The 24581-nt window shown below is 41.8% G+C and overlaps 1 protein-coding gene across 1 annotated transcript; it reads right to left on the bottom strand.

Moving 5' to 3' along the window:
• Positions 1-11620: 11620 nt before the first annotated feature.
• LOC116359704 (clarin-3-like) lies at positions 11621-22928 on the bottom strand. The gene is made up of 3 exons (XM_031813013.1): positions 21903-22928; positions 20614-20799; positions 11621-14399 (listed from the first exon to the last, which is right to left on the bottom strand). Exons 1-3 carry the CDS (start codon positions 22132-22134, stop codon positions 14122-14124), a joined length of 696 nt encoding a protein of 231 aa, XP_031668873.1. The 5' UTR covers positions 22135-22928; the 3' UTR covers positions 11621-14121.
• Positions 22929-24581: the final 1653 nt, after the last annotated feature.

Genomic DNA, 24581 nt, shown 5'->3' with positions numbered 1-24581 from the left:
TCAGTTGAGGAAGTGAGCCGTCATAGGAAGGAGACTAGAGCAGACCTGGTCTCAGTTGAGGATGTGAGCCGTCATCGGAAGGAGACTAGAGCAGACCTGGTCTCAGTTGAGGAAGTGAGCTGTCATCGGAAGGAGACTAGAGCAGAACTGGTCTCAGTTGAGGAAGTGAGCCGTCAACGGAATGAGACTAGAGCAGACCTGGTCTCAGTTGAGGAAATGAGCCGTCACAGGAAGGAGACTAGAGCAGAACTAGTCTCAGTTGAGGAAGTGAGCCGTCACAGGAATGAGACTAGAGCAGAACTAGTCTCAGTTGAGGAAGTGAGCCGTCACAGGAAGGAGACTAGAGCAGAACTAGTCTCAGTTGAGGAAGTGAGCCGTCATCGCAATGAGACTAGAGCAGACCTGGTCTCAGTTGAGGAAGTGAGCCGTCACAGGAAGGAGACTAGAGCAGAACTAGTCTCAGTTGAGGAAGTGAGCCATCATAGGAAGGAGACTAGAGCAGACCTGGTCTCAGTTGAGGAAGTGAGCCGTCACAGGAAGGAGACTAGAGCAGAACTAGTCTCAGTTGAGGAAGTGAGCCATCATAGGAAGGAGACTAGAGCAGACCTGGTCTCAGTTGAGGAAGTGAGCCGTCACAGGAAGGAGACTAGAGCAGAACTAGTCTCAGTTGAGGAAGTGAGCCGTCATAGGAAGGAGACTAAAGCAGACCTGGTCTCAGTTGAGGAAGTGAGCCGTCACAGGAAGGAGACTCGAGTAGACCTGGTCTCAGTTGAGGAAGTGAGCCATCACAGGAAGGAGACTAGAGCAGACCTGGTCTCAGTTGAGGAAGTGAGCCGTCACAGGAAGGAGACTAGAGCAGAACTAGTCTCAGTTGAGGAAGTGAGCCGTCACAGGAAGGAGACTTGAGCAGAAACAAGCCTGTTTATCTGTCAGGTGTAGACAGATAAACAGGGTCAGCTACCAACCCCCATCAGACAGACAGAAGTGAGGCTGGCCAGCTACCACCCCCATCAGACAGACAGACAGAAGTGAGGCTGGCCAGCTACCAACCCCCATCAGACAGACAGAAGTGAGGCTGGCCAGCTACCACCCCCATCAGACAGACAGACAGACAGACAGACAGACAGAAGTGAGGCTGGTCAGCTACCAACCCCCATCAGACAGACAGAAGTGAGGCTGGTCAGCTACCAACCCCCATCAGACAGACAGAAGTGAGGCTGGCCAGCTACCACCCCCATCAGACAGACAGACAGACAGACAGACAGACAGACAGACAGACAGACAGACAGACAGACAGACAGACAGAAGTGAGGCTGGCCAGCTACCACCCCCATCAGACAGACAGACAGAAGTGAGGCTGGCCAGCTACCAACCCCCATCAGACAGACAGAAGTGAGGCTGGCCAGCTACCACCCCCATCAGACAGACAGACAGACAGACAGACAGACAGACAGACAGACAGACAGACAGACAGACAGACAGACAGACAGACAGACAGACAGACAGACAGACAGACAGACAGACAGACAGACAGACAGACAGACAGAAGTGAGGCTGGTCAGCTACCAACCCCATCAGACAGACAGACAGACAGACAGACAGACAGACAGACAGACAGACAGACAGACAGACAGACAGACAGACAGACAGACAGACAGACAGACAGACAGAAGTGAGGCTGGCCAGCTACCACCCCCATCAGACAGACAGACAGACAGACAGACAGACAGACAGACAGACAGACAGACAGACAGACAGACAGACAGACAGACAGACAGACAGACAGACAGACAGACAGACAGACAGACAGACAGACAGACAGACAGACAGACAGACAGACAGACAGACAGACAGACAGAAGTGAGGCTGCATGGGGTCATTGGTGAGAAAGATAAACAGTGTCAGGTGTAGACAGATGATAAACAGTGTCAGGTGTAGACAGAAGATAAACAGTGTCAGGTGTAGACAGATGAACAGTGTCAGGTGTAGACAGATGAACAGTGTCAGGTGTAGACAGATAAACAGTGTCAGGTGTAGACAGATAAACAGTGTCAGGTGTAGACAGATGATAAACAGTGTCAGGTGTAGACAGATAAACAGTGTCAGGTGTAGACAGATGATAAACAGTGTCAGGTGTAGACAGATAAACAGCGTCAGGTGTAGACAGATGATAAACAGTGTCAGGTGTAGACAGATGATAAACAGTGTCAGGTGTAGACAGATGAACAGTGTCAGGTGTAGACAGATGAACAGTGTCAGGTGTAGACAGATAAACAGTGTCAGGTGTAGACAGATAAACAGTGTCAGGTGTAGACAGATGATAAACAGTGTCAGGTGTAGACAGATAAACAGTGTCAGGTGTAGACAGATAAACAGTGTCAGGTGTAGACAGATAAACAGTGTCAGGTGTAGACAGATGATAAACAGTGTCAGGTGTAGACAGATAAACAGTGTCAGGTGTAGACAGATGATAAACAGTGTCAGGTGTAGACAGATAAACAGTGTCAGGTGTAGACAGATGATAAACAGTGTCAGGTGTAGACAGATGATAAACAGTGTCAGGTGTAGACAGATAAACAGTGTCAGGTGTAGACAGAAGATGAACAGTGTCAGGTGTAGACAGATAAACAGTGTCAGGTGTAGACAGATGATAAACAGTGTCAGGTGTAGACAGATAAACAGTGTCAGGTGTAGACAGAAGATGAACAGTGTCAGGTGTAGACAGATAAACAGTGTCAGGTGTAGACAGATGATAAACAGTGTCAGGTGTAGACAGATAAACAGTGTCAGGTGTAGACAGATGAACAGTGTCAGGTGTAGACAGATGATAAACAGTGTCAGGTGTAGACAGATAAACAGTGTCAGGTGTAGACAGATGAACAGTGTCAGGTGTAGACAGATAAACAGTGTCAGGTGTAGACAGATGATAAACAGTGTCAGGTGTAGACAGATGAACAGTGTCAGGTGTAGACAGATGAACAGTGTCAGGTGTAGACAGATGAACAGTGTCAGGTGTAGACAGATAAACAGTGTCAGGTGTAGACAGATGATAAACAGTGTCAGGTGTAGACAGATAAACAGTGTCAGGTGTAGACAGATGAACAGTGTCAGGTGTAGACAGATGAACAGTGTCAGGTGTAGACAGATAAACAGTGTCAGGTGTAGACAGATGAACAGTGTCAGGTGTAGACAGATAAACAGTGTCAGGTGTAGACAGATGATAAACAGTGTCAGGTGTAGACAGATGAACAGTGTCAGGTGTAGACAGATGATAAACAGTGTCAGGTGTAGACAGATAAACAGTGTCAGGTGTAGACAGATGAACAGTGTCAGGTGTAGACAGATGATAAACAGTGTCAGGTGTAGACAGAAGATAAACAGTGTCAGGTGTAGACAGATAAACAGTGTCAGGTGTAGACAGATGAACAGTGTCAGGTGTAGACAGATGATAAACAGTGTCAGGTGTAGACAGAAGATAAACAGTGTCAGGTGTAGACAGATGAACAGTGTCAGGTGTAGACAGATGAACAGTGTCAGGTGTAGACAGATGAACAGTGTCAGGTGTAGACAGATAAACAGTGTCAGGTGTAGACAGATTAACAGTGTCAGGTGTAGACAGATGATAAACAGTGTCAGGTGTAGACAGATGAACAGTGTCAGGTGTAGACAGATGATTAAAGCAGAAGAACTAAGGGACTGACCAAGGCAGTGGTGTGTTGAGTCTCTCAGCTGGTCCTGGTATTGATCCAGTATTGGTTTGGATTGGTATTGATTACAGGACGATGGCCTCCTGTGGGGCGACTCTACACGACCTCACACTGGGGTCTGCTCACACCTCTCAGAAACAATCAACCCCACGTTATTATGTAATGGCAGTAGTTCATGGAATATACACAATGATACAACTTAGACATCACATAACCCTAAGCGTAACAATAAACCTAACCTTAAACCTAAGCCTAAGCCTAACCCTAAACCTAAGCCTAACAATAAACCTAACCTTAAACCTAACCCTAAACCTAAACCTAAGCCTAACCTTAAACCTAACCCTAATCCTAAACCTAAGCCTAACCCTAACCTTAAACCTAAGCCTAAGCCTAACAATAAACCTAACCTTAAACCTAAGCCTAAACCTAAACTTAACACTAGCACTAACCCTCAGATAACATGGTCATCCTTGTTAATATGAATTAACTTGCAGTTGCACTCATCATAAAGTTTACAACTTTGACGTCACATATCCCTAAGCCTAAACCTAAGCCTAAGCCTAGACCTAACCCTATACCTAAGCCTAAACCTAAGCCTAAACCTAACACTAGCACTAACCCTCAGATAACATGGTCATCATTGTGAATATGAATTAATACTGCACTTGCACTCATCATGAAGGTAAACTGAACACTCTAAGATTCAGTGCACGTATTCAAGAGTCTTGTCATTTTAACCTCCTTTTCTGCGGTTCGAGTCTCCCAGACCTCCTCCTTTTCTCTGATCCGAGTCTCCCAGACCTCCTTTTCTCTGATCCGAGTCTCCCAGACCTCCTTTTCTCTGATCCGAGTCTCCCAGACCTCCTTTTCTGCGGTCCGAGTCTCCCAGACCTCCTCCTTTTCTGCGGTCCGAGTCTCCCAGACCTCCTTTTCTCTGATCCGAGTCTCCCAGGCCTCCTTTTCTGCGGTCCGAGTCTCCCAGACCTCCTTTTCTGCGGTCCGAGTCTCCCAGGCCTCCTCCTTTTCTGCGGTTCGAGTCTCCCAGACCTCCTTTTCTGCGGTCCGAGTCTCCCAGACCTCCTTTTCTGCGGTCCGAGTCTCCCAGACCTCCTCCTTTTCTGCAGTCCGAGTCTCCCAGACCTCCTTTTCTGCGGTCCGAGTCTCCCAGACCTCCTTTTCTGCGGTTCGAGTCTCCCAGACCTCCTTTTCTGCAGTCCGAGTCTCCCAGACCTCCTTTTCTGCGGTCCGAGTCTCCCAGACCTCCTTTTCTGCGGTTCGAGTCTCCCAGACCTCCTTTTCTGCGGTCCGAGTCTCCCAGACCTCCTTTTCTGCGGTCCGAGTCTGCCAGACCTCCTCCTTTTCTGCGGTGTGAGTCTCCCAGACCTCCTTTTCTGCGGTCCGAGTCTCCCAGACCTCCTCCTTTTCTGCGGTCCGAGTCTCCCAGACCTCCTTTTCTGCGGTCCGAGTCTCCCAGACCTCCTTTTCTGCGGTTCGAGTCTCCCAGACCTCCTTTTCTGCGGTCCGAGTCTCCCAGATCTCCTCCTTTTCTGCGGTCCGAGTCTCCCAGACCTCCTTTACTGCGGTCCGAGTCTCCCAGACCTCCTTTTCTGCAGGTCCGAGTCTCCCAGACCTCCTTTTCTGCGGTCCGAGTCTCCCAGGCCTCCTCCTTTTCTGCGGTCCGAGTCTCCCAGACCTCCTTTTCTGCGGTCCGAGTCTCCTGAAGTGTTTGAGCTCCTCAAGGAGAAGTGGTTCCTTTGATGTGTGTTAGAATGTGTTTAAAAGCCGCTGAGTGGCAGCTGAGAGGTGAATTGGAGCGTTGTGGATGAGGGACGCTGGGAAGGAAGGAAGGGCATGTACCAACAGACCTAGACCCTGAGACAGGAGGATCATGGGTAATAGGACACCTCCTCGCCCCCCCTCTCTCGACTCCCCCTGTATCCTCCGTCAGCACAGTCATCCTAATCACAGCTGTGGAATCTCTCTTTAGGTTCATACTGAAGAACAAGTCACCTCATCTTAGAGAGACAATCTGCAGTAGACACATCCATTTTTGGACTTATAAATGAATGATATACAGGTGTATCCATTGATTCTTGAAGAATATAACTGGTCAGTGGCAGGTAAACTAGTGGTTAGAGCGTTGGGCCAGTAACCGAAAGGTTGGTAGATCAAATCCCTGAGCTGAAGAGGTAAAAATCTGTCCTTCTGCCCATGAAATAGGCAGTTAACCCCACTGTTCCTAGGCCGTCACTGTAAATACGAGTTTGTTCGTAAACTGACTCACCCAGTAAAATACATGTAAAACAAAATGCCTCATGCGTTTAGGTCAACTGTAACACTCAAAATATCAGTGTTGTTTTACTGCAATATGCCTAAACAAAGGAAGTGAATAGCCTCAGAAAACGGTTCATGGTGTTGTATTAGACAACCAGGCCTTGTATCTACAGCTCTGTCTATGAATTGGAGAGTGGTCACATTTCTCCGGCCCCATTACTCAGCTTTTTAGCAAAACAGTGGAGGGGAAAAGGCTTTGTTTTTGTTTCAACTGCTGATTGCAGCTTTAAAGAATCTCTTCAGCAGGGCAGTAAACTACAGACTGTGTGTATGGTATCTCTTCAGCAGGGCAGTAAACTACAGACTGTGTGTATGGAATCTCTTCAGCAGGCCAGTAAACTACAGACTGTGTGTATGGAATCTCTTCAGCAGGCCAGTAAACTACAGACTGTGTGTATGGAATCTCTTCAGCAGGGCAGTAAACTACAGACTGTGTGTATGGTATCTCTTCAGCAGGGCAGTAAACTACAGACTGTGTGTATGGAATCTCTTCAGCAGGGCAGTAAACTACAGACTGTGTGTATGGTATCTCTTCAGCAGGGCAGTAAACTACAGACTGTGTGTATGGTATCTCTTCAGCAGGCCAGTAAACTACAGACTGTGTATGTGTGTATGGAATCTCTTCAGCAGGCCAGTAAACTACAGACTGTGTGTATGGAATCTCTTCAGCAGGGCAGTAAACTACAGACTGTGTGTATGGAATCTCTTCAGCAGGGCAGTAAACTACAGACTGTGTGTATGGAATCTCTTCAGCAGGGCAGTAAACTACAGACTGTGTGTATGGTATCTCTTCAGCAGGGCAGTAAACTACAGACTGTGTGTATGGTATCTCTTCAGCAGGGCAGTAAACTACAGACTGTGTGTATGGAATATCTTCAGCAGGGCAGTAAACTACAGACTGTGTGTATGGAATCTCTTCAGCAGGCCAGTAAACTACAGACTGTGTGTATGGAATCTCTTCAGCAGGGCAGTAAACTACAGACTGTGTGTATGGAATCTCTTCAGCAGGGCAGTAAACTACAGACTGTGTGTATGGAATCTCTTCAGCAGGGCAGTAAACTACAGACTGTGTGTATGGAATCTCTTCAGCAGGGCAGTAAACTACAGACTGTGTGTATGGTATCTCTTCAGCAGGGCAGTAAACTACAGACTGTGTGTATGGAATCTCTTCAGCAGGGCAGTAAACTACAGACTGTGTGTATGGAATCTCTTCAGCAGGCCAGTAAACTACAGACTGTGTGTATGGAATCTCTTCAGCAGGCCAGTAAACTACAGACTGTGTGTATGGAATCTCTTCAGCAGGGCAGTAAACTACAGACTGTGTGTATGGAATCTCTTCAGCAGGGCAGTAAACTACAGACTGTGTGTATGGAATCTCTTCAGCAGGGCAGTAAACTACAGACTGTGTGTATGGAATCTCTTCAGCAGGGCAGTAAACTATAGACTGTGTGTATGGAATCTCTTCAGCAGGGCAGTAAACTACAGACTGTGTGTATGGAATCTCTTCAGCAGGGCAGTAAACCACAGACTGTGTGTATGGAATCTCTTCAGCAGGCCAGTAAACTACAGACTGTGTGTATGGAATCTCTTCAGCAGGCCAGTAAACTACAGACTGTGTGTATGGAATCTCTTCAGCGGGGCAGTAAACTACAGACTGTGTGTATGGAATCTCTTCAGCAGGGCAGTAAACTACAGACTGTGTGTATGGAATCTCTTCAGCAGGGCAGTAAACTACAGACTGTGTGTATGGAATCTCTTCAGCAGGCCAGTAAACTACAGACTGTGTGTATGGAATCTCTTCAGCAGGGCAGTAAACTACAGACTGTGTGTATGGAATCTCTTCAGCAGGGCAGTAAACTACAGACTGTGTGTATGGAATCTCTTCAGCAGGGCAGTAAACTACAGACTGTGTGTATGGAATCTCTTCAGCAGGGCAGTAAACTACAGACTGTGTGTATGGAATCTCTTCAGCAGGGCAGTAAACTACAGACTGTGTGTATGGAATCTCTTCAGCAGGACAGTAAACTACAGACTGTGTGTATGGAATCTCTTCAGCAGGGCAGTAAACTACAGACTGTGTGTATGGAATCTCTTCAGCAGGCCAGTAAACTACAGACTGTGTGTATGGAATCTCTTCAGCAGGGCAGTAAACTACAGACTGTGTGTATGGAATCTCTTCAGCATGGCAGTAAACTACAGACTGTGTGTATGGAATCTCTTCAGCAGGGCAGTAAACTACAGACTGTGTGTATGGAATCTCTTCAGCAGGCCAGTAAACTACAGACTGTGTGTATGGAATCTCTTCAGCAGGCCAGTAAACTACAGACTGTGTGTATGGAATCTCTTCAGCAGGGCAGTAAACTACAGACTGTGTGTTTGGAATCTCTTCAGCAGGGCAGTAAACTACAGACTGTGTGTATGGAATCTCTTCAGCAGGGCAGTAAACTACAGACTGTGTGTATGGAATCTCTTCAGCAGGGCAGTAAACTACAGACTGTGTGTATGGAATCTCTTCAGCAGGCCAGTAAACTACAGACTGTGTGTATGGAATCTCTTCAGCAGGGCAGTAAACTACAGACTGTGTGTATGGAATCTCTTCAGCAGGGCAGTAAACTACAGACTGTGTGTATGGAATCTCTTCAGCAGGGCAGTAAACTACAGACTGTGTGTATGGAATCTCTTCAGCAGGGCAGTAAACTACAGACTGTGTGTATGGAATCTCTTTAGCAGGCCAGTAAACTACAGACTGTGTATGTGTGTATGGAATCTCTTCAGCAGGGCAGTAAACTACAGACTGTGTGTATGGAATCTCTTCAGCAGGGCAGTAAACTACAGACTGTGTGTATGGAATCTCTTCAGCAGGGCAGTAAACTACAGACTGTGTGTATGGAATCTCTTCAGCAGACCAGTAAACTACAGACTGTGTGTATGGAATCTCTTCAGCAGGGCAGTAAACTACAGACTGTGTGTATGGAATCTCTTCAGCAGGGCAGTAAACTACAGACTGTGTGTATGGAATCTCTTCAGCAGGGCAGTAAACTACAGACTGTGTGTATGGAATCTCTTCAGCAGGCCAGTAAACTACAGACTGTGTGTATGGAATCTCTTCAGCAGGCCAGTAAACTACAGACTGTGTATTTGTGTATGGAATCTCTTCAGAATGGCAGTAAACCACAGACTGTGTGTATGGAATCTCTTCAGCAGGGCAGTAAACTACAGACTGTGTGTATGGAATCTCTTCAGCAGGGCAGTAAACTACAGACTGTGTGTATGGAATCTCTTCAGCAGGCCAGTAAACTACAGGCTGTGTGTATGGAATCTCTTCAGCAGGGCAGTAAACTACAGACTGTGTGTATGGAATCTCTTCAGCAGGGCAGTAAACTACAGACTGTGTGTATGGAATCTCTTCAGCGGGGCAGTAAACTACAGACTGTGTGTATGGAATCTCTTCAGCAGGCCAGTAAACTACAGACTGTGTGTATGGAATCTCTTCAGCAGGGCAGTAAACTACAGACTGTGTGTATGGAATCTCTTCAGCAGGGCAGTAAACTACAGACTGTGTGTATGGAATCTCTTCAGCAGGCCAGTAAACTACAGACTGTGTATGTGTGTATGGAATCTCTTCAGAATGGCAGTAAACTACAGACTGTGTGTATGGAATCTCTTCAGCAGGCCAGTAAACTACAGACTGTGTGTATGGAATCTCTTCAGCAGGGCAGTAAACTACAGACTGTGTGTATGGAATCTCTTCAGCAGGCCAGTAAACCACAGACTGTGTGTATGGAATCTCTTCAGCAGGGCAGTAAACTACAGACTGTGTGTATGGAATCTCTTCAGCAGGGCAGTAAACTACAGACTGTGTGTATGGAATCTCTTCAGCAGGGCAGTAAACTACAGACTGTGTGTATGGAATCTCTTCAGCAGGGCAGTAAACTACAGACTGTGTGTATGGAATCTCTTCAGCAGGCCAGTAAACTACAGACTGTGTATGTGTGTATGGAATCTCTTCAGCAGGGCAGTAAACTACAGACTGTGTGTATGGAATCTCTTCAGCAGGGCAGTAAACTACAGACTGTGTGTATGGAATCTCTTCAGCAGGGCAGTAAACTTCAGACTGTGTGTATGGAATCTCTTCAGCAGGGCAGTAAACTACAGACTGTGTGTATGGAATCTCTTCAGCAGGGCAGTAAACTACAGACTGTGTGTATGGAATCTCTTCAGCAGGCCAGTAAACTACAGGCTGTGTGTATGGAATCTCTTCAGCAGGGCAGTAAACTACAGACTGTGTGTATGGAATCTCTTCAGCAGGGCAGTAAACTACAGACTGTGTGTATGGAATCTCTTCAGCGGGGCAGTAAACTACAGACTGTGTGTATGGAATCTCTTCAGCAGGCCAGTAAACTACAGACTGTGTGTATGGAATCTCTTCAGCAGGGCAGTAAACTACAGACTGTGTGTATGGAATCTCTTCAGCAGGGCAGTAAACTACAGACTGTGTGTATGGAATCTCTTCAGCAGGCCAGTAAACTACAGACTGTGTATGTGTGTATGGAATCTCTTCAGAATGGCAGTAAACTACAGACTGTGTGTATGGAATCTCTTCAGCAGGCCAGTAAACTACAGACTGTGTGTATGGAATCTCTTCAGCAGGGCAGTAAACTACAGACTGTGTGTATGGAATCTCTTCAGCAGGCCAGTAAACCACAGACTGTGTGTATGGAATCTCTTCAGCAGGGCAGTAAACTACAGACTGTGTGTATGGAATCTCTTCAGCAGGGCAGTAAACTACAGACTGTGTGTATGGAATCTCTTCAGCAGGGCAGTAAACTACAGACTGTGTGTATGGAATCTCTTCAGCAGGGCAGTAAACTACAGACTGTGTGTATGGAATCTCTTCAGCAGGGCAGTAAACTACAGACTGTGTGTATGGAATCTCTTCAGCAGGCCAGTAAACTACAGACTGTGTATGTGTGTATGGAATCTCTTCAGCAGGGCAGTAAACTACAGACTGTGTGTATGGAATCTCTTCAGCAGGGCAGTAAACTACAGACTGTGTGTATGGAATCTCTTCAGCAGGGCAGTAAACTTCAGACTGTGTGTATGGAATCTCTTCAGCAGGGCAGTAAACTACAGACTGTGTGTATGTGTATTGAATCTTGTGTCCTTTTGTTTTCCTTTCTTGAAATCAGGAATAAAATAGGGAGAAAGATGATATTTCCGGAGATTGTAACATTCAACAAGGCTGTCCGAGGCATATTGATCCTTGGAATCGATGGGGAAACTGGACCTGGTTAAGATGAAACGCAAGAGTGAACTTTAAAAGAGCTCTCTGTCATCGCTGTATCACGACATGTCATGCGTGGGTGTGCTTTTCCAGTCATGGGAAAATGGCAGTGTGATGTGTGATGAGGTCCCGTGTCACTGGTTGTTCATCGACTGTGACACATTTCCTGCGGACCTTCCTGACTGGACTGGAGGTTTTACTTCTGGAGTGGAAGTGTACAATAGTTGTGCCAAATTCAATGTAACATGTTTAAATGCAAGGTACCCATGAAAAGGAAGAAACCCCCAGCACGCTCTTGAAAAGCTCCCACATACAATATAATGGATCTCACAGACACTCAACAGGTTGACAGATTCACCAAAGCACATTGGCTGCATTTCAGCTAGACACTGCAAACAAAACATCTAAGAGTTAAAACAGGAAGTACAAAACAGGAAGTACAAAACAACGTGTAAGGTAGACAAACCATTGGCTTGCCAACCTGCTGAAGTGAAGATAATGATTATAAATGTTGTGTGGAACAGTACTCAGTCTCACAGACAGATGGCAGCAGAGAGGCATAGTTCCGATTTTCACTGTGGAACAATACTCAGTCTCACAGGCAGATGGCAGCAGAGAGTCATACTCCTGATTTTCAATGAGGAACAATACTCAGTCCCACAGGCAGATGGCAGCAGAGAGTCATACTCCTGAATTTCACTGAGGAAACAATACTCAGTCTCACAGACAGATGGCAGCAGAGAGTCATACTCCTGATTTTCACTGAGGAACAATACTCAGTCTCACAGACAGATGGCAGCAGAGAGTCATACTCCTGATTTTCACTGAGGAACAATACTCAGTCTCACAGACAGATGGCAGCAGAGAGTCATACTCCTGATTTTCATTGAAGAACAATACTCAGTCTCACAGGCAGATGGCAGCAGAGAGGCAGAGTTCTGACTGATTCTCACTGTGGAACAGATTGGGGAGTGTATTGTTGCTGCCCCCCAAGTGACAGAACAACAAGGCCGTCGTTCATTTGGCGTGAAGAGAAATGTTTATAGCTGTTTATTTGTGCTTTATTGATTCTTAGCATATGTGTTGTGTTTCTGTCCTTTGTGTGTTGTGTTTTTGGGTCCATTCTCTAAATACAGTATCTTCCTCATGTAGACATTTTGAGAGAGACTTTAATCATTCCTGTAACCTGGGCTATACAGGCTGCATTTTACACAAAAAGACAGCACAATTCTGATTTGCTTTTCACTAATTGGTCTTTTGACCTAACCGATCAGAAAAATATCCGATGTAAAAAAGATCTGATGTAATTGGTCAAAAGATCAGAATTGGGTAGCGTGTGTAAACGTAGCCATATAGTTCTAGCCTACGTCAGCTACTGATTTTTTTTTTTTTTTGATAACTACACCAGTGATGTCATAGATACTGGAACTCAACCTGTCGATACATGCAGGTCAAAGTGTATTTTACAGCAGTAAGGTCTTTAAGAATTCATGTTCCTAAAATGAAAGATACGCTGGGAGCGTACAAAACATTAAGAACACCTAATATTGAGTTGGAACGAGCAGGCGTTCTTAATGTTTGTACGTTCAGTGTCAACCCCGGTGAAATCTTGAAGAACATAACTCTTAGATGCTTCGTGCGCTTGGTTCAACTGTCGTATCCCGTCAGCATTCAAAATATCAGCTTGTTTTACCAATTTGTTTGTAAACAATGGAAATGTAGATTCACGTTGTATAGCCTTAAAAACATTGCTAAAACTATAATCTTGATATTTTTCCAACAGGTAAGTTGACTGAGAACACGTTCTCATTTACAGCAGCGACCTGGGGAATAGTTACAGGGATGAATGAGACAATTGTAAGCTGGGGATGACTAGGTGGCCAGGATAGTATGAGTGTCATGGGATCTTTAGTGACCTCAGAGCCAGGACACCTGTTTAACGTCCCATTCAAAAGACACAACACCCTACACAGGGCAATGTCCCCAATCACTGCACTGGGGCATTTTTTTTGACCACAGGAAAGGGTGACTCCTACTGGCCCTCCAACACCACTTCCAGCAGCATCTGGTCTCCCATCTAGGGACCGACCAGGACCAACCTTGCTTAGCTTCAGAAGCAAGCCAGCACTGGGATGCAGGGTGGTATGCTGCTGGCTATATCATGGATGGTGAGTCCTTGTATTCAAAGCTCTGTCGCATGAGTTTGAGAGGGAGACATTCCTGTAGCCCCATCTTTCAGCTGTTGGTGGGGGTGACAGGTTTGTTATTTGTTAGAATTGCAGATTGCCCCTTTAAGCGAGAAAATCCTAAATATCCACACGGTTTATTATAAGAAATTGACATTTTAGAGAATATATATTATGATGTATTTATGGAAGAAACCAATGTATTGTCTTCTGGTATTTAACAAAACAAACTATATAGTAGTGTAATCAACTTGCTGTATACTTCTCTTATCAGCTAAACACACCATTAAACTTACGCTATTTTACTAAGCAGGCAGTGTCATTTTTTAAAGGCATTTTGAATTCAATTGGATTGTAAATGTCAGGTATTCATAAATATATAAACAGAAAGCGAGAGGAAAATGTAGTAACGATGAAACAAGGTGATCTGAGTTAATTATATATTAGCCTGTGAGATATGTTATAAGAGCTCTGATCAGTCCTGGATCCTACACGCCCATTTTCAAGAACACTGAGTTTTACTACTCAACACAGTGTCAGGGTCAGTCTGTTAGGGAGATGTTGTAGTCAGGATCTTATGAATCTGTATCCTGACGTGTGTATATATATATTAATACATCATGATCTCTTTAGGAGCGTCCTCCGTGGGCCTCTGCTGCTCCTGTCTGTGTGTGTAGGCAGCGTGCTCAAACACATGCACCAGGAGGATGGCTAGCAGACTCAGCACCATGTAGGGGATCAGCAGGAAGTATCCCACCTGGAACTCTGAGGTCTTGTCCTTCAGGTTGACTGAAACGATTCCCACGTCGTTCTTAACCAGGTCTTCAGACATTTCGGTCAGCTGGACGTTCACTACGTACAGGATGAGCACCAGGAAGGAGATGCACGCTGGGGCAAAGAACAAAGAGGAGGTTAAAAAAAGTACTACTACTACTGCTACTACTACTACTACTACTACTACTACTGCTACTACTACTACTACTACTATTACTACTACTACTATTAATACTATTAGTTCTACTACTATTACTACCACTACTACTATTAGTTCTACTACTATTAGTTCTACTACTATTAGTTATACTATTACTACTATTAGTTCTACTACTACTACTATTAGTTCTACTACTATTAGTTATACTACTACTACTATTACTACTACTACTACTACTATTAGTGCAACTACTATTACTACCACTACTACTATTAGTTCTACTACTATTAGTTCTACTACTATTAGTTATACTATTACTACTATTAGTACTACTACTACTACTACTACTACTATTATTACTATTAGTTCTACTACTATTAGTACTACTACTATTAGTGCAACTACTATTACTACTACTACTACTACTATTAGTTCTACTACTACTACTACTACTATTAGTTCTACTATTACTACTTCTACTACTATTAGTTATACTACTAATACTATTTGTACTACTACTATTAGTACTACTACTATTAGTTCTACTACTACTGCTACTATTAGTACTACTACTATTAGTTCTACTACTACTGCTACTATTAGTACTACTACAACTATTAGTTCTACTACTATTAGTTCTACTACTACTGCTACTATTAGTACTACTACTATTAGTTCTACTACTACTGCTACTATTAGTACTACTACAACTATTAGTTCTACTACTACTACTATTAGTTCCACTACTATTAGTTCTACTACTATTAGTTCTACTACTACTATTAGTTCTACTACTATTAGTTATACTACTAATATTAGTTCTACTACTATTACTACTACTATTAGTTCTACTACTATTAGTTCTACTACTACTACTATTAGTTCTACTACTATTAGTTCTACTACTATTAGTGCCACTACTATTAGTTATACTACTATTACTAATACTACTACTACTCCTACTATTAGTTCTACTACTACTAATATTAGTTCTACTACTACTACTACTACTATTAGTTCTACTACTATTAGTTATACTACTACTACTACCACTATTAGTACTATTACTACTACTATTAATTATACTACTATTAGTTATACTACTATTAGTTCTACTACTATTACTACTACTATTAGTTCTACTACTTTTACTACTACTATTAGTTCTACTACTATTACTACTACTACTACTATTCCTTCTACTACTATTTGTTCTACTACTATTAGTTTTACTACTACTACTATTAGTTCTACTACTATTAGTTCTACTACTATTAGTTCTACTACTACTACTACTATTACTACTACTACTATTAGCACTACTATTGGTTCTACTACTACTGCTACTATTAGTACTAATACAACTATTAGTTATACTACTACTATTAGTTCTACTACTATTAGTTATACTACTACTATTAGTTCTACTACTATTAGTTCTACTACTATTACTACTACTACTATTAGTTCTACTACTATTACTACTACTATTAGTACTACTACTACTACTACTACTACTATTATTACTATTAGTTGTACTACTATTAGTACTACTACTATTAGTGCAACTACTATTACTACTACTACTACTATTAGTTCTACTACTACTACTACTACTATTAGTTCTACTATTACTACTTCTACTACTATTAGTTATACTACTAATACTATTTGTACTACTACTATTAGTACTACTACTATTAGTTCTACTACTACTGCTACTATTAGTACTACTACTATTAGTTCTACTACTACTGCTACTATTAGTACTACTACAACTATTAGTTCTACTACAATTAGTTCTACTACTACTGCTACTATTAGTACTACTACTATTAGTTCTACTACTACTGCTACTATTAGTACTACTACAACTATTAGTTCTACTACTACTACTATTAGTTCCACTACTATTAGTTCTACTACTATTAGTTCTACTACTACTATTAGTTCTACTACTATTAGTTATACTACTAATATTAGTTCTACTACTATTACTACTACTATTAGTTCTACTACTATTAGTTCTACTACTACTACTATTAGTTCTACTACTATTAGTTCTACTACTATTAGTGCCACTACTATTAGTTATACTACTATTACTAATACTACTACTACTCCTACTATTAGTTCTACTACTACTAATATTAGTTCTACTACTACTACTACTACTATTAGTTCTACTACTATTAGTTATACTACTACTACTACCACTATTAGTACTATTACTACTACTATTAATTATACTACTATTAGTTATACTACTATTAGTTCTACTACTATTACTACTACTATTAGTTCTACTACTTTTACTACTACTATTAGTTCTACTACTATTACTACTACTACTACTATTCCTTCTACTACTATTTGTTCTACTACTATTAGTTTTACTACTACTACTATTAGTTCTACTACTATTAGTTCTACTACTATTAGTTCTACTACTACTACTACTATTAGTTCTACTACTATTAGTTCTACTACTATTAGTTATAGTACTATTAGTTATACTACTGTTAGTACTACTACTATTAGAACAACTACTATTACTACTACTACTATTAGCACTACTATTAGTTCTACTACTACTACTATTAGTACTACTACAACTATTAGTTCTACTACTACACCTTTTAGTTCTACTACTATTAGTACTACTACTATTAGTTCTACTACTATTAGTACTACCTCTATTAGTTCTACTACTATTACTACTACTACTATTACTACTACTACTATTAGCACTACTATTGGTTCTACTACTACTGCTACTATTAGTACTAATACAACTATTAGTTATACTACTACTATTAGTTCTACTACTATTAGTTCTACTACTACTATTAGTTCTACTACTATTAGTTCTACTACTATTACTACTACTACTATTAGTTCTACTACTATTACTACTACTATTAGTACTACTACTACTACTACTACTACTATTATTACTATTAGTTTTACTACTATTAGTACTACTACTATTAGTGCAACTACTGTTACTACTACTACTACTATTAGTTCTACTACTACTACTACTACTACTATTAGTTCTACTATTACGACTTCTACTACTATTAGTTCTACTACTACTACTATTTGTACTACTACTATTAGTACTACTACTATTAGTTCTACTACTACTGCTACTATTAGTACTACTACAACTATTAGTTCTACTACTACTACTATTGGTTCCACTACTATTAGTTCTACTACTATTAGTTCTACTACTACTATTAGTTCTACTACTATTAGTTATACTACTAATATTAGTTCTACTACTATTACTACTACTATTAGTTCTACTACTATTAGTTCTACTACTACTACTATTAGTTCTACTACTATTAGTTCTACTACTACTACTATTAGTGCCACTACTATTAGTTATACTACTATTACTAATACTACTACTACTCCTACTATTAGTTCTACTACTACTAATATTAGTTCTACTACTACTACTACTATTAGTTCTACTACTATTAGTTATACTACTACTACTACCACTATTAGTACTATTACTACTACTATTAATTATACTACTATTAGTTCTACTACTATTAGTTCTACTACTATTACTACTACTATTAGTTCTACTACTTTTACTACTACTATTAGTTCTACTACTATTACTACTACTACTACTATTCCTTCTACTACTATTTGTTCTACTACTATTAGTTCTACTACTACTACTATTAGTTCTACTACTATTAGTTCTACTACTATTAGTTCTACTACTACTACTACTATTAGTTCTACTACTATTAGTTCTACTACTACTACTATTAGTTCTACTACTATTAGTTCTACTACTACTACTACTACTACTACTACTACTACTAGTTATACTACTATTAGTTATACTACTACTATTAGTTCTACTACTACTATTAGTTATACTACTACTACTATTAGTTATTCTACTATTACTACTACTACTATTACTACTACTACTATTAGCACTACTATTAGTTCTACTACTACTGCTACTATTAGTACTACTACAACTATTAGTTCTACTACTACTACTATTAGTTCCACTACTATTAGTTCTACTACTATTAGTTATACTGCTACTATTAGTTATGCTACTATTAGTTATACTAATATTAGTACTATTACTACTATTAGTTCTACTAATACTACTATTAGTTATACTACTATTAGTTATACTACTACTTCTATTAGTTCTACTACTATTAGTTCTACTACTTATCCTATTATTAGTTCTACTACTACTATTAGTTCTACTACTACTATTAGTTCTACTACTATTAGTTCTACTACTACTATTAGTTCTACTACCATTAGTTCTACTACTAGCCTGTCAACTTAGTTGACAAAGAGTTGTTCCATCATGTTTATCAATCTATTTAATGCATTAATGAAATCCTTGTAGTTGTTTTTTTTTTATCATATAATGATCTAATTCATTTCATCTAATTGTGTAACATGTTTATTCAGACAGTACACAGAGAGAGGGGGATACAGGTGAGGAGGAGAGAACGTGTGAAAGGCGGTCATAGGGCTTGAACCCACAACCTTCAGGCATTTCATATGGGACTAAATAGGGATTGAACACACAACCTTCAGGTATTTCATATTGGACTAAATAGGGTTTGAACATACAACCTTCAGGTATTTCATATGGGAATAAATAGGGATTGAACACACAACCTTCAGGTATTTCATATAGGACTAAATAGGGTTTGAACCCACAACCTTCAGGTATTTCATATGGGACTAAATAGGGTTTGAACCCACAACCTTCAGGTATTTCATATGGGACTAAATAGGGTTTGATCCCACAACCTTCAGGTATTTCATATAGGACTAAATAGGGTTTGAACCCACAACCTTCAGGTATTTCATATGGGACTAAATAGGGTTTGATCCCACAACCTTCAGGTATTTCATATAGGACTAAGTAGGGTTTGAACCCACAACCTTCAGGTATTTCATATGGGACTAAATAGGGTTTGATCCCACAACCTTCAGGTATTTCATATGGGACTAAATAGGGTTTGAACCCACAACCTTCAGGTATTTCATATGGGACTAAATATGGTTTGAACCCACAACCTTCAGGTATTTCATATGGGACTAAATAGGGTTTGATCCCACAACCTTCAGGTATTTCATATGGGACTAAATAGGGTTTGATCCCACAACCTTCAGGTATTTCATATAGGACTAAATATGGTTTGATCCCACAACCTTCAGGTATTTCATATGGGACTAAATAGGGTTTGATCCCACAACCTTCAGGTATTTCATATGGGACTAAATAGGGTTTGATCCCACAACCTTCAGGTATTTCATACGGGACTAAATAGGGTTTGATCCCACAACCTTCAGGTATTTCATACGGGACTAAATAGGGTTTGATCCCACAACCTTCAGGTATTTCATATGGGACTAAATAGGGTTTGATCCCACAACCTTCAGGTATTTCATATGGGACTAAATAGGGTTTGATCCCACAACCTTCAGGTATTTCATATGGGACTAAATAGGGTTTGATCCCACAACCTTCAGGTATTTCATATAGGACTAAATAGGGTTTGATCCCACAACCTTCAGGTATTTCATATGGGACTAAATAGGGTTTGATCCCACAACCTTCAGGTATTTCATATGGGACTAAATAGGGTTTGATCCCACAACCTTCAGGTATTTCATATGGGACTAAATAGGGTTTGATCCCACAACCTTCAGGTATTTCATACGGGACTAAATAGGGTTTGATCCCACAACCTTCAGGTATTTCATATGGGACTAAATAGGGTTTGATCCCACAACCTTCAGGTATTTCATACGGGACTAAATAGGGTTTGATCCCACAACCTTCAGGTATTTCATATAGGACTAAATAGGGTTTGATCCCACAACCTTCAGGTATTTCATACGGGACTAAATAGGGTTTGATCCCACAACCTTCAGGTATTTCATATGGGACTAAATAGGGTTTGATCCCACAACCTTCAGGTATTTCATACGGGACTAAATAGGGTTTGATCCCACAACCTTCAGGTATTTCATATGGGACTAAATAGGGTTTGATCCCACAACCTTCAGGTGTGCCGCTGATGGGCTGCCCTCTTTTTTTGCTTGATTGATTGAACGAATTGATGTGAACTTTATTCATCTTACCACTGCCAGAGCTGCATGTGTAGAGCCCTATGGGTCCCATGTACGTCTGGTAGGGGTTACTGACGCTGTTGTACAGAGTGATGAGGATGCTGCCAGCAGAGCAGAGCAGACACAGGGCCAGGAGGGTGATCACTATGCCATGGAGGATCTGAGGAGCTCCACCTGTCTCTGCCAACTTCTCAAACACTGCACAGGCAGACCAAGAACAGGCAGGTTAGGAATATACACTAGTATTATGGTGAGTTCTACCACTACACAGACAGACCAAGAACAGGCAGGTTAGGAATATACACTAGTATTATGGTGAGTTCTACCACTACACAGACAGACCAAGAACAGGCAGGTTAGGAATATACACTAGTATTATGGTGAGTTCTACCACTACACAGACAGACCAAGAACAGGCAGGTTAGGAATATACACTAGTATTATGGTGAGTTCTACCACTACACAGACAGACCAAGAACAGTCAGGTTAGGAATATACACTCACTATGTTGAGTTCTACCACTACACAGACAGAACTAGAACAGTCAGGTTAGGAATATACACTAGTATTATGGTGAGTTCTACCACTACACAGACAGAACTAGAACAGTCAGGTTAGGAATATACACTAGTATTATGGTTCTACCAAGGGCGGAATTGTGGTATAGATATCTTAGCACCCTTTTTTCCCAAATAGTTTTCTTTCTAGAACCTAAAAGGGTTATTTTCGCTGTCCCCATAGGAGAACCCTTTGAAGAATCAATTTCGGGTTCCAGGTAGAACCCTTTTGGGTTCTATGAACAATCATTTCCACAGAGAGTTCTATATGGAACCAAAAAAGGGTTCTACCGGGGAACCAACAAAGGGTTTACCCTAAAGGCACAGCTGAAGAACCCCTGTAACGTATCCGCTGGGAGTCGGGACAGCAAGTTCCGGGGGGAGTGAATTGAATAAATAAATGAACAAAACAAGAAACCCAAGTAGCGGTACAGACATGAAACATATAACTAGAAACACAAGTAGCGGTACAGACATGAAACATATAACTAGAAACACAAGTAGCGGTACAGACATGAAACATATAACTAGAAACACAAGTAGCGGTACAGACATGAAACATATAACTAGAAACACAAGTAGCGGTACAGACATGAAACATATAACTAGAAACAATAACATCTAGGGAACTTCACACTTACACTGTTGCTTTATTACAGTATGAAGTCAACGTTCTAGAACGTTAACACAGAACCTTTCTGCACATGTATAGAGGGACAGTGGTAGAGCACGATTAAAATATACCTTGAATTGTCTTTTCACCTCCGAACACTGGACAAGAACCTCTGGCGATCACCCCATAGAAAAGCTCATATGATATGTTGGCGGAGCCGTTGGTGAAAATGTTTTCATGTCCAGAGCAAAGCATTTTGGAAACGGCCCATTCTGTCGACATCCCATAACCTAAAATCGCCACGGACACCGTAGTAGCCAGCGCGCTACCCAGAAAATGCAGAGCCTTCTTGGTGGAGGGCATTGTCACAATATTCCAGCCACACCGATGAAGAAGAAGATGAAGACGTCCAAACCCTTATTGGTTCTGTAACTCTCCGAATCAGCTTCAATAGCAGAGTAGTAGGCTGTAACCATCTACCCTTCTGGTGTCCCAAAGACAGGATAGGAGTTACAGTCCACTGATTGGACAGGTGTGATGGTCTGAGGAGAGGACAGGCGTGACGGTCTGAGGAGAGGACAGGCGTGACGGTCTGAGGAGAGGACAGGCGTGACGGTCTGAGGAGAGGACAGGCGTGACGGTCTGAGGAGAGGACAGGCGTTACGGTCTGAGGAGAGGACAGGCGTGACGGTCTGAGGAGAGGACAGGCGTGACGGTCTGAGGAGAGGACAGGCGTGACGGTCTGAGGAGAGGACAGGCGTGACGGTCTGAGGAGAGGACAGGCGTGACGGTCTGAGGAGAGGACAGGCGTGACAGTCTGAGGAGAGGACAGGCGTGACGGTCTAAGGAGAGGACAGGCGTGATGGTCTGAGGAGAGGACAGGCGTGACAGTCTGAGGAGAGAACAGGCGTGAAGGTCTGAGGAGAGAACAGGCGTGAAGGTCTGAGGAGAGGACAGGCGTGACAGTCTGAGGAGAGGACAGGCGTGACGGTCTAAGGAGAGGACAGGCGTGATGGTCTGAGGAGAGGACAGGCGTGACGGTCTGAGGAGAGAACAGGCGTGAAGGTCTGAGGAGAGAACAGGCGTGAAGGTCTGAGGAGAGGACAGGCGTGACGGTCTGACAAGAGGACAGGCGTGATGGTCTGAGGAGAGGACAGGCGTGACTAGCCTGTAGGTTATAAAACACCTCTAGATTACGAGGGTGAACTTTAGTCAGGGAAGAGAGAGAGATGGTTGTCATAGAGCTGATAACGTATTCCCAAACATCGTAAATGGGAGAGGCATCTGATTAATACCAAAAGGGGAAATAAATATACCTGAGGACTGAGTGCTCAGCATGTGGCGCAGTTTGTTCCAAATGAAGAAATAAGGATCTACTGTTTATTCCACATAAATAATTGTTAATAAGCTACAACACACCTTCAGGCATCATTACATGTCTTTAACCAGATAGTCAATATCAGTCTCTAATTGTTATTACAAACTAGGTGGTTCCGGCCCTGAATGCTGATTGGCTGGCAGCCGTGGTATGTCAGACCGTATACCACGGGTATGATAAAACATAATTTTACAAGATACAGAGTAGTCACTAGTAATACACACACACACACACACACACACACACACACACACACACACACACACACACACACACACACACACACACACACACACACACACACACACACACACACACACACACACACACACACACACACACACACACACAGCAACAGACACAGCCAATGGAAACATCAGAGACACCATGAAGGCCATCGTATGATAAACAACATGTTTTATTGTCCCAACTCTTTTCAGTACCTCCTCTATGTACAGTGAAATGACGTTTTCCTGCACGGGATCCAAAGTCCTCCTGTGGAAACAAGTCAGGCTAAATGAGGCCATAAAACCAAGCAGATGAAGGATTTACTCTTCCCTCTGCAATAGTTGAGAGTGATCAGCATGTCATGGATAGGCTACACACCGTGACAGATAGACAAAGACCTAAAGACCTGCAGGTCAACCTCTATGGGGCTGCACAATAATACTATGGGCATTAATGTAGGACAGATTTGAAATGTTAATGATAATAATATGAATAATAATAATAGATTTTGTATGACGGTTTATTAATTAAATGGACATAGGCCCATACTGACACAACAGAATTCAAATACAGGCCTGGCTATTTGATCATCAATTGAATTCTAATGTTATTTTAAATTCATTCTAAGGTTCTTGGAAATTAATTCTAATATTATTTGAACTGAATTCTAATGTTATTTTTAATTAATTCTAAGGTTCTTGGAAATTAATTCTAATATTATTTGAACTGAATTCTAATGTTATTTTAAATTCATTCTAAGGTTCTTGGAAATTAATTCTAATGTTATTTGAACTGAATTCTAATGTTATTTTAAATTTATTCTAAGGTTCTTGGAAATTAATTCTAATATTATTTGAATTGAATTCTAATGTTATTTGAATTCAATTCTAATGTTATTTTATTGCTATCACTTTCAACGTGCGTTGCTCGTTGCAACCTATTGTCTAAATTGTTATGTTTCCAGGTACCACAATGAGCCACAATGGGGTCCTCCACCACCATGTCACCATATACCCAGCTATGAGCCACAATGGGGTCCTCCACCACCCTGTCACCATACACCCAGCTATGAGCCACAATGGGGTCCTCTGCCACCATGCCACCATATACCCAGCTATGAGCCACAATGGGGTCCTCCACCACTCTGTCACCATATACCCAGCTATGAGCCACAATGGGGGTCTTCCACCACCCTGTCACCATA

The sequence above is a fragment of the Oncorhynchus kisutch genome, unplaced genomic scaffold, assembly GCF_002021735.2.
Source record: "Oncorhynchus kisutch isolate 150728-3 unplaced genomic scaffold, Okis_V2 Okis04b-Okis11a_hom, whole genome shotgun sequence".
In the NCBI taxonomy this organism is placed as follows: Eukaryota; Metazoa; Chordata; class Actinopteri; order Salmoniformes; family Salmonidae; genus Oncorhynchus; species Oncorhynchus kisutch.
Note: the sequence above shows the minus strand (reverse complement) of the source record. Positions and strands in the feature narration are given on the sequence as shown.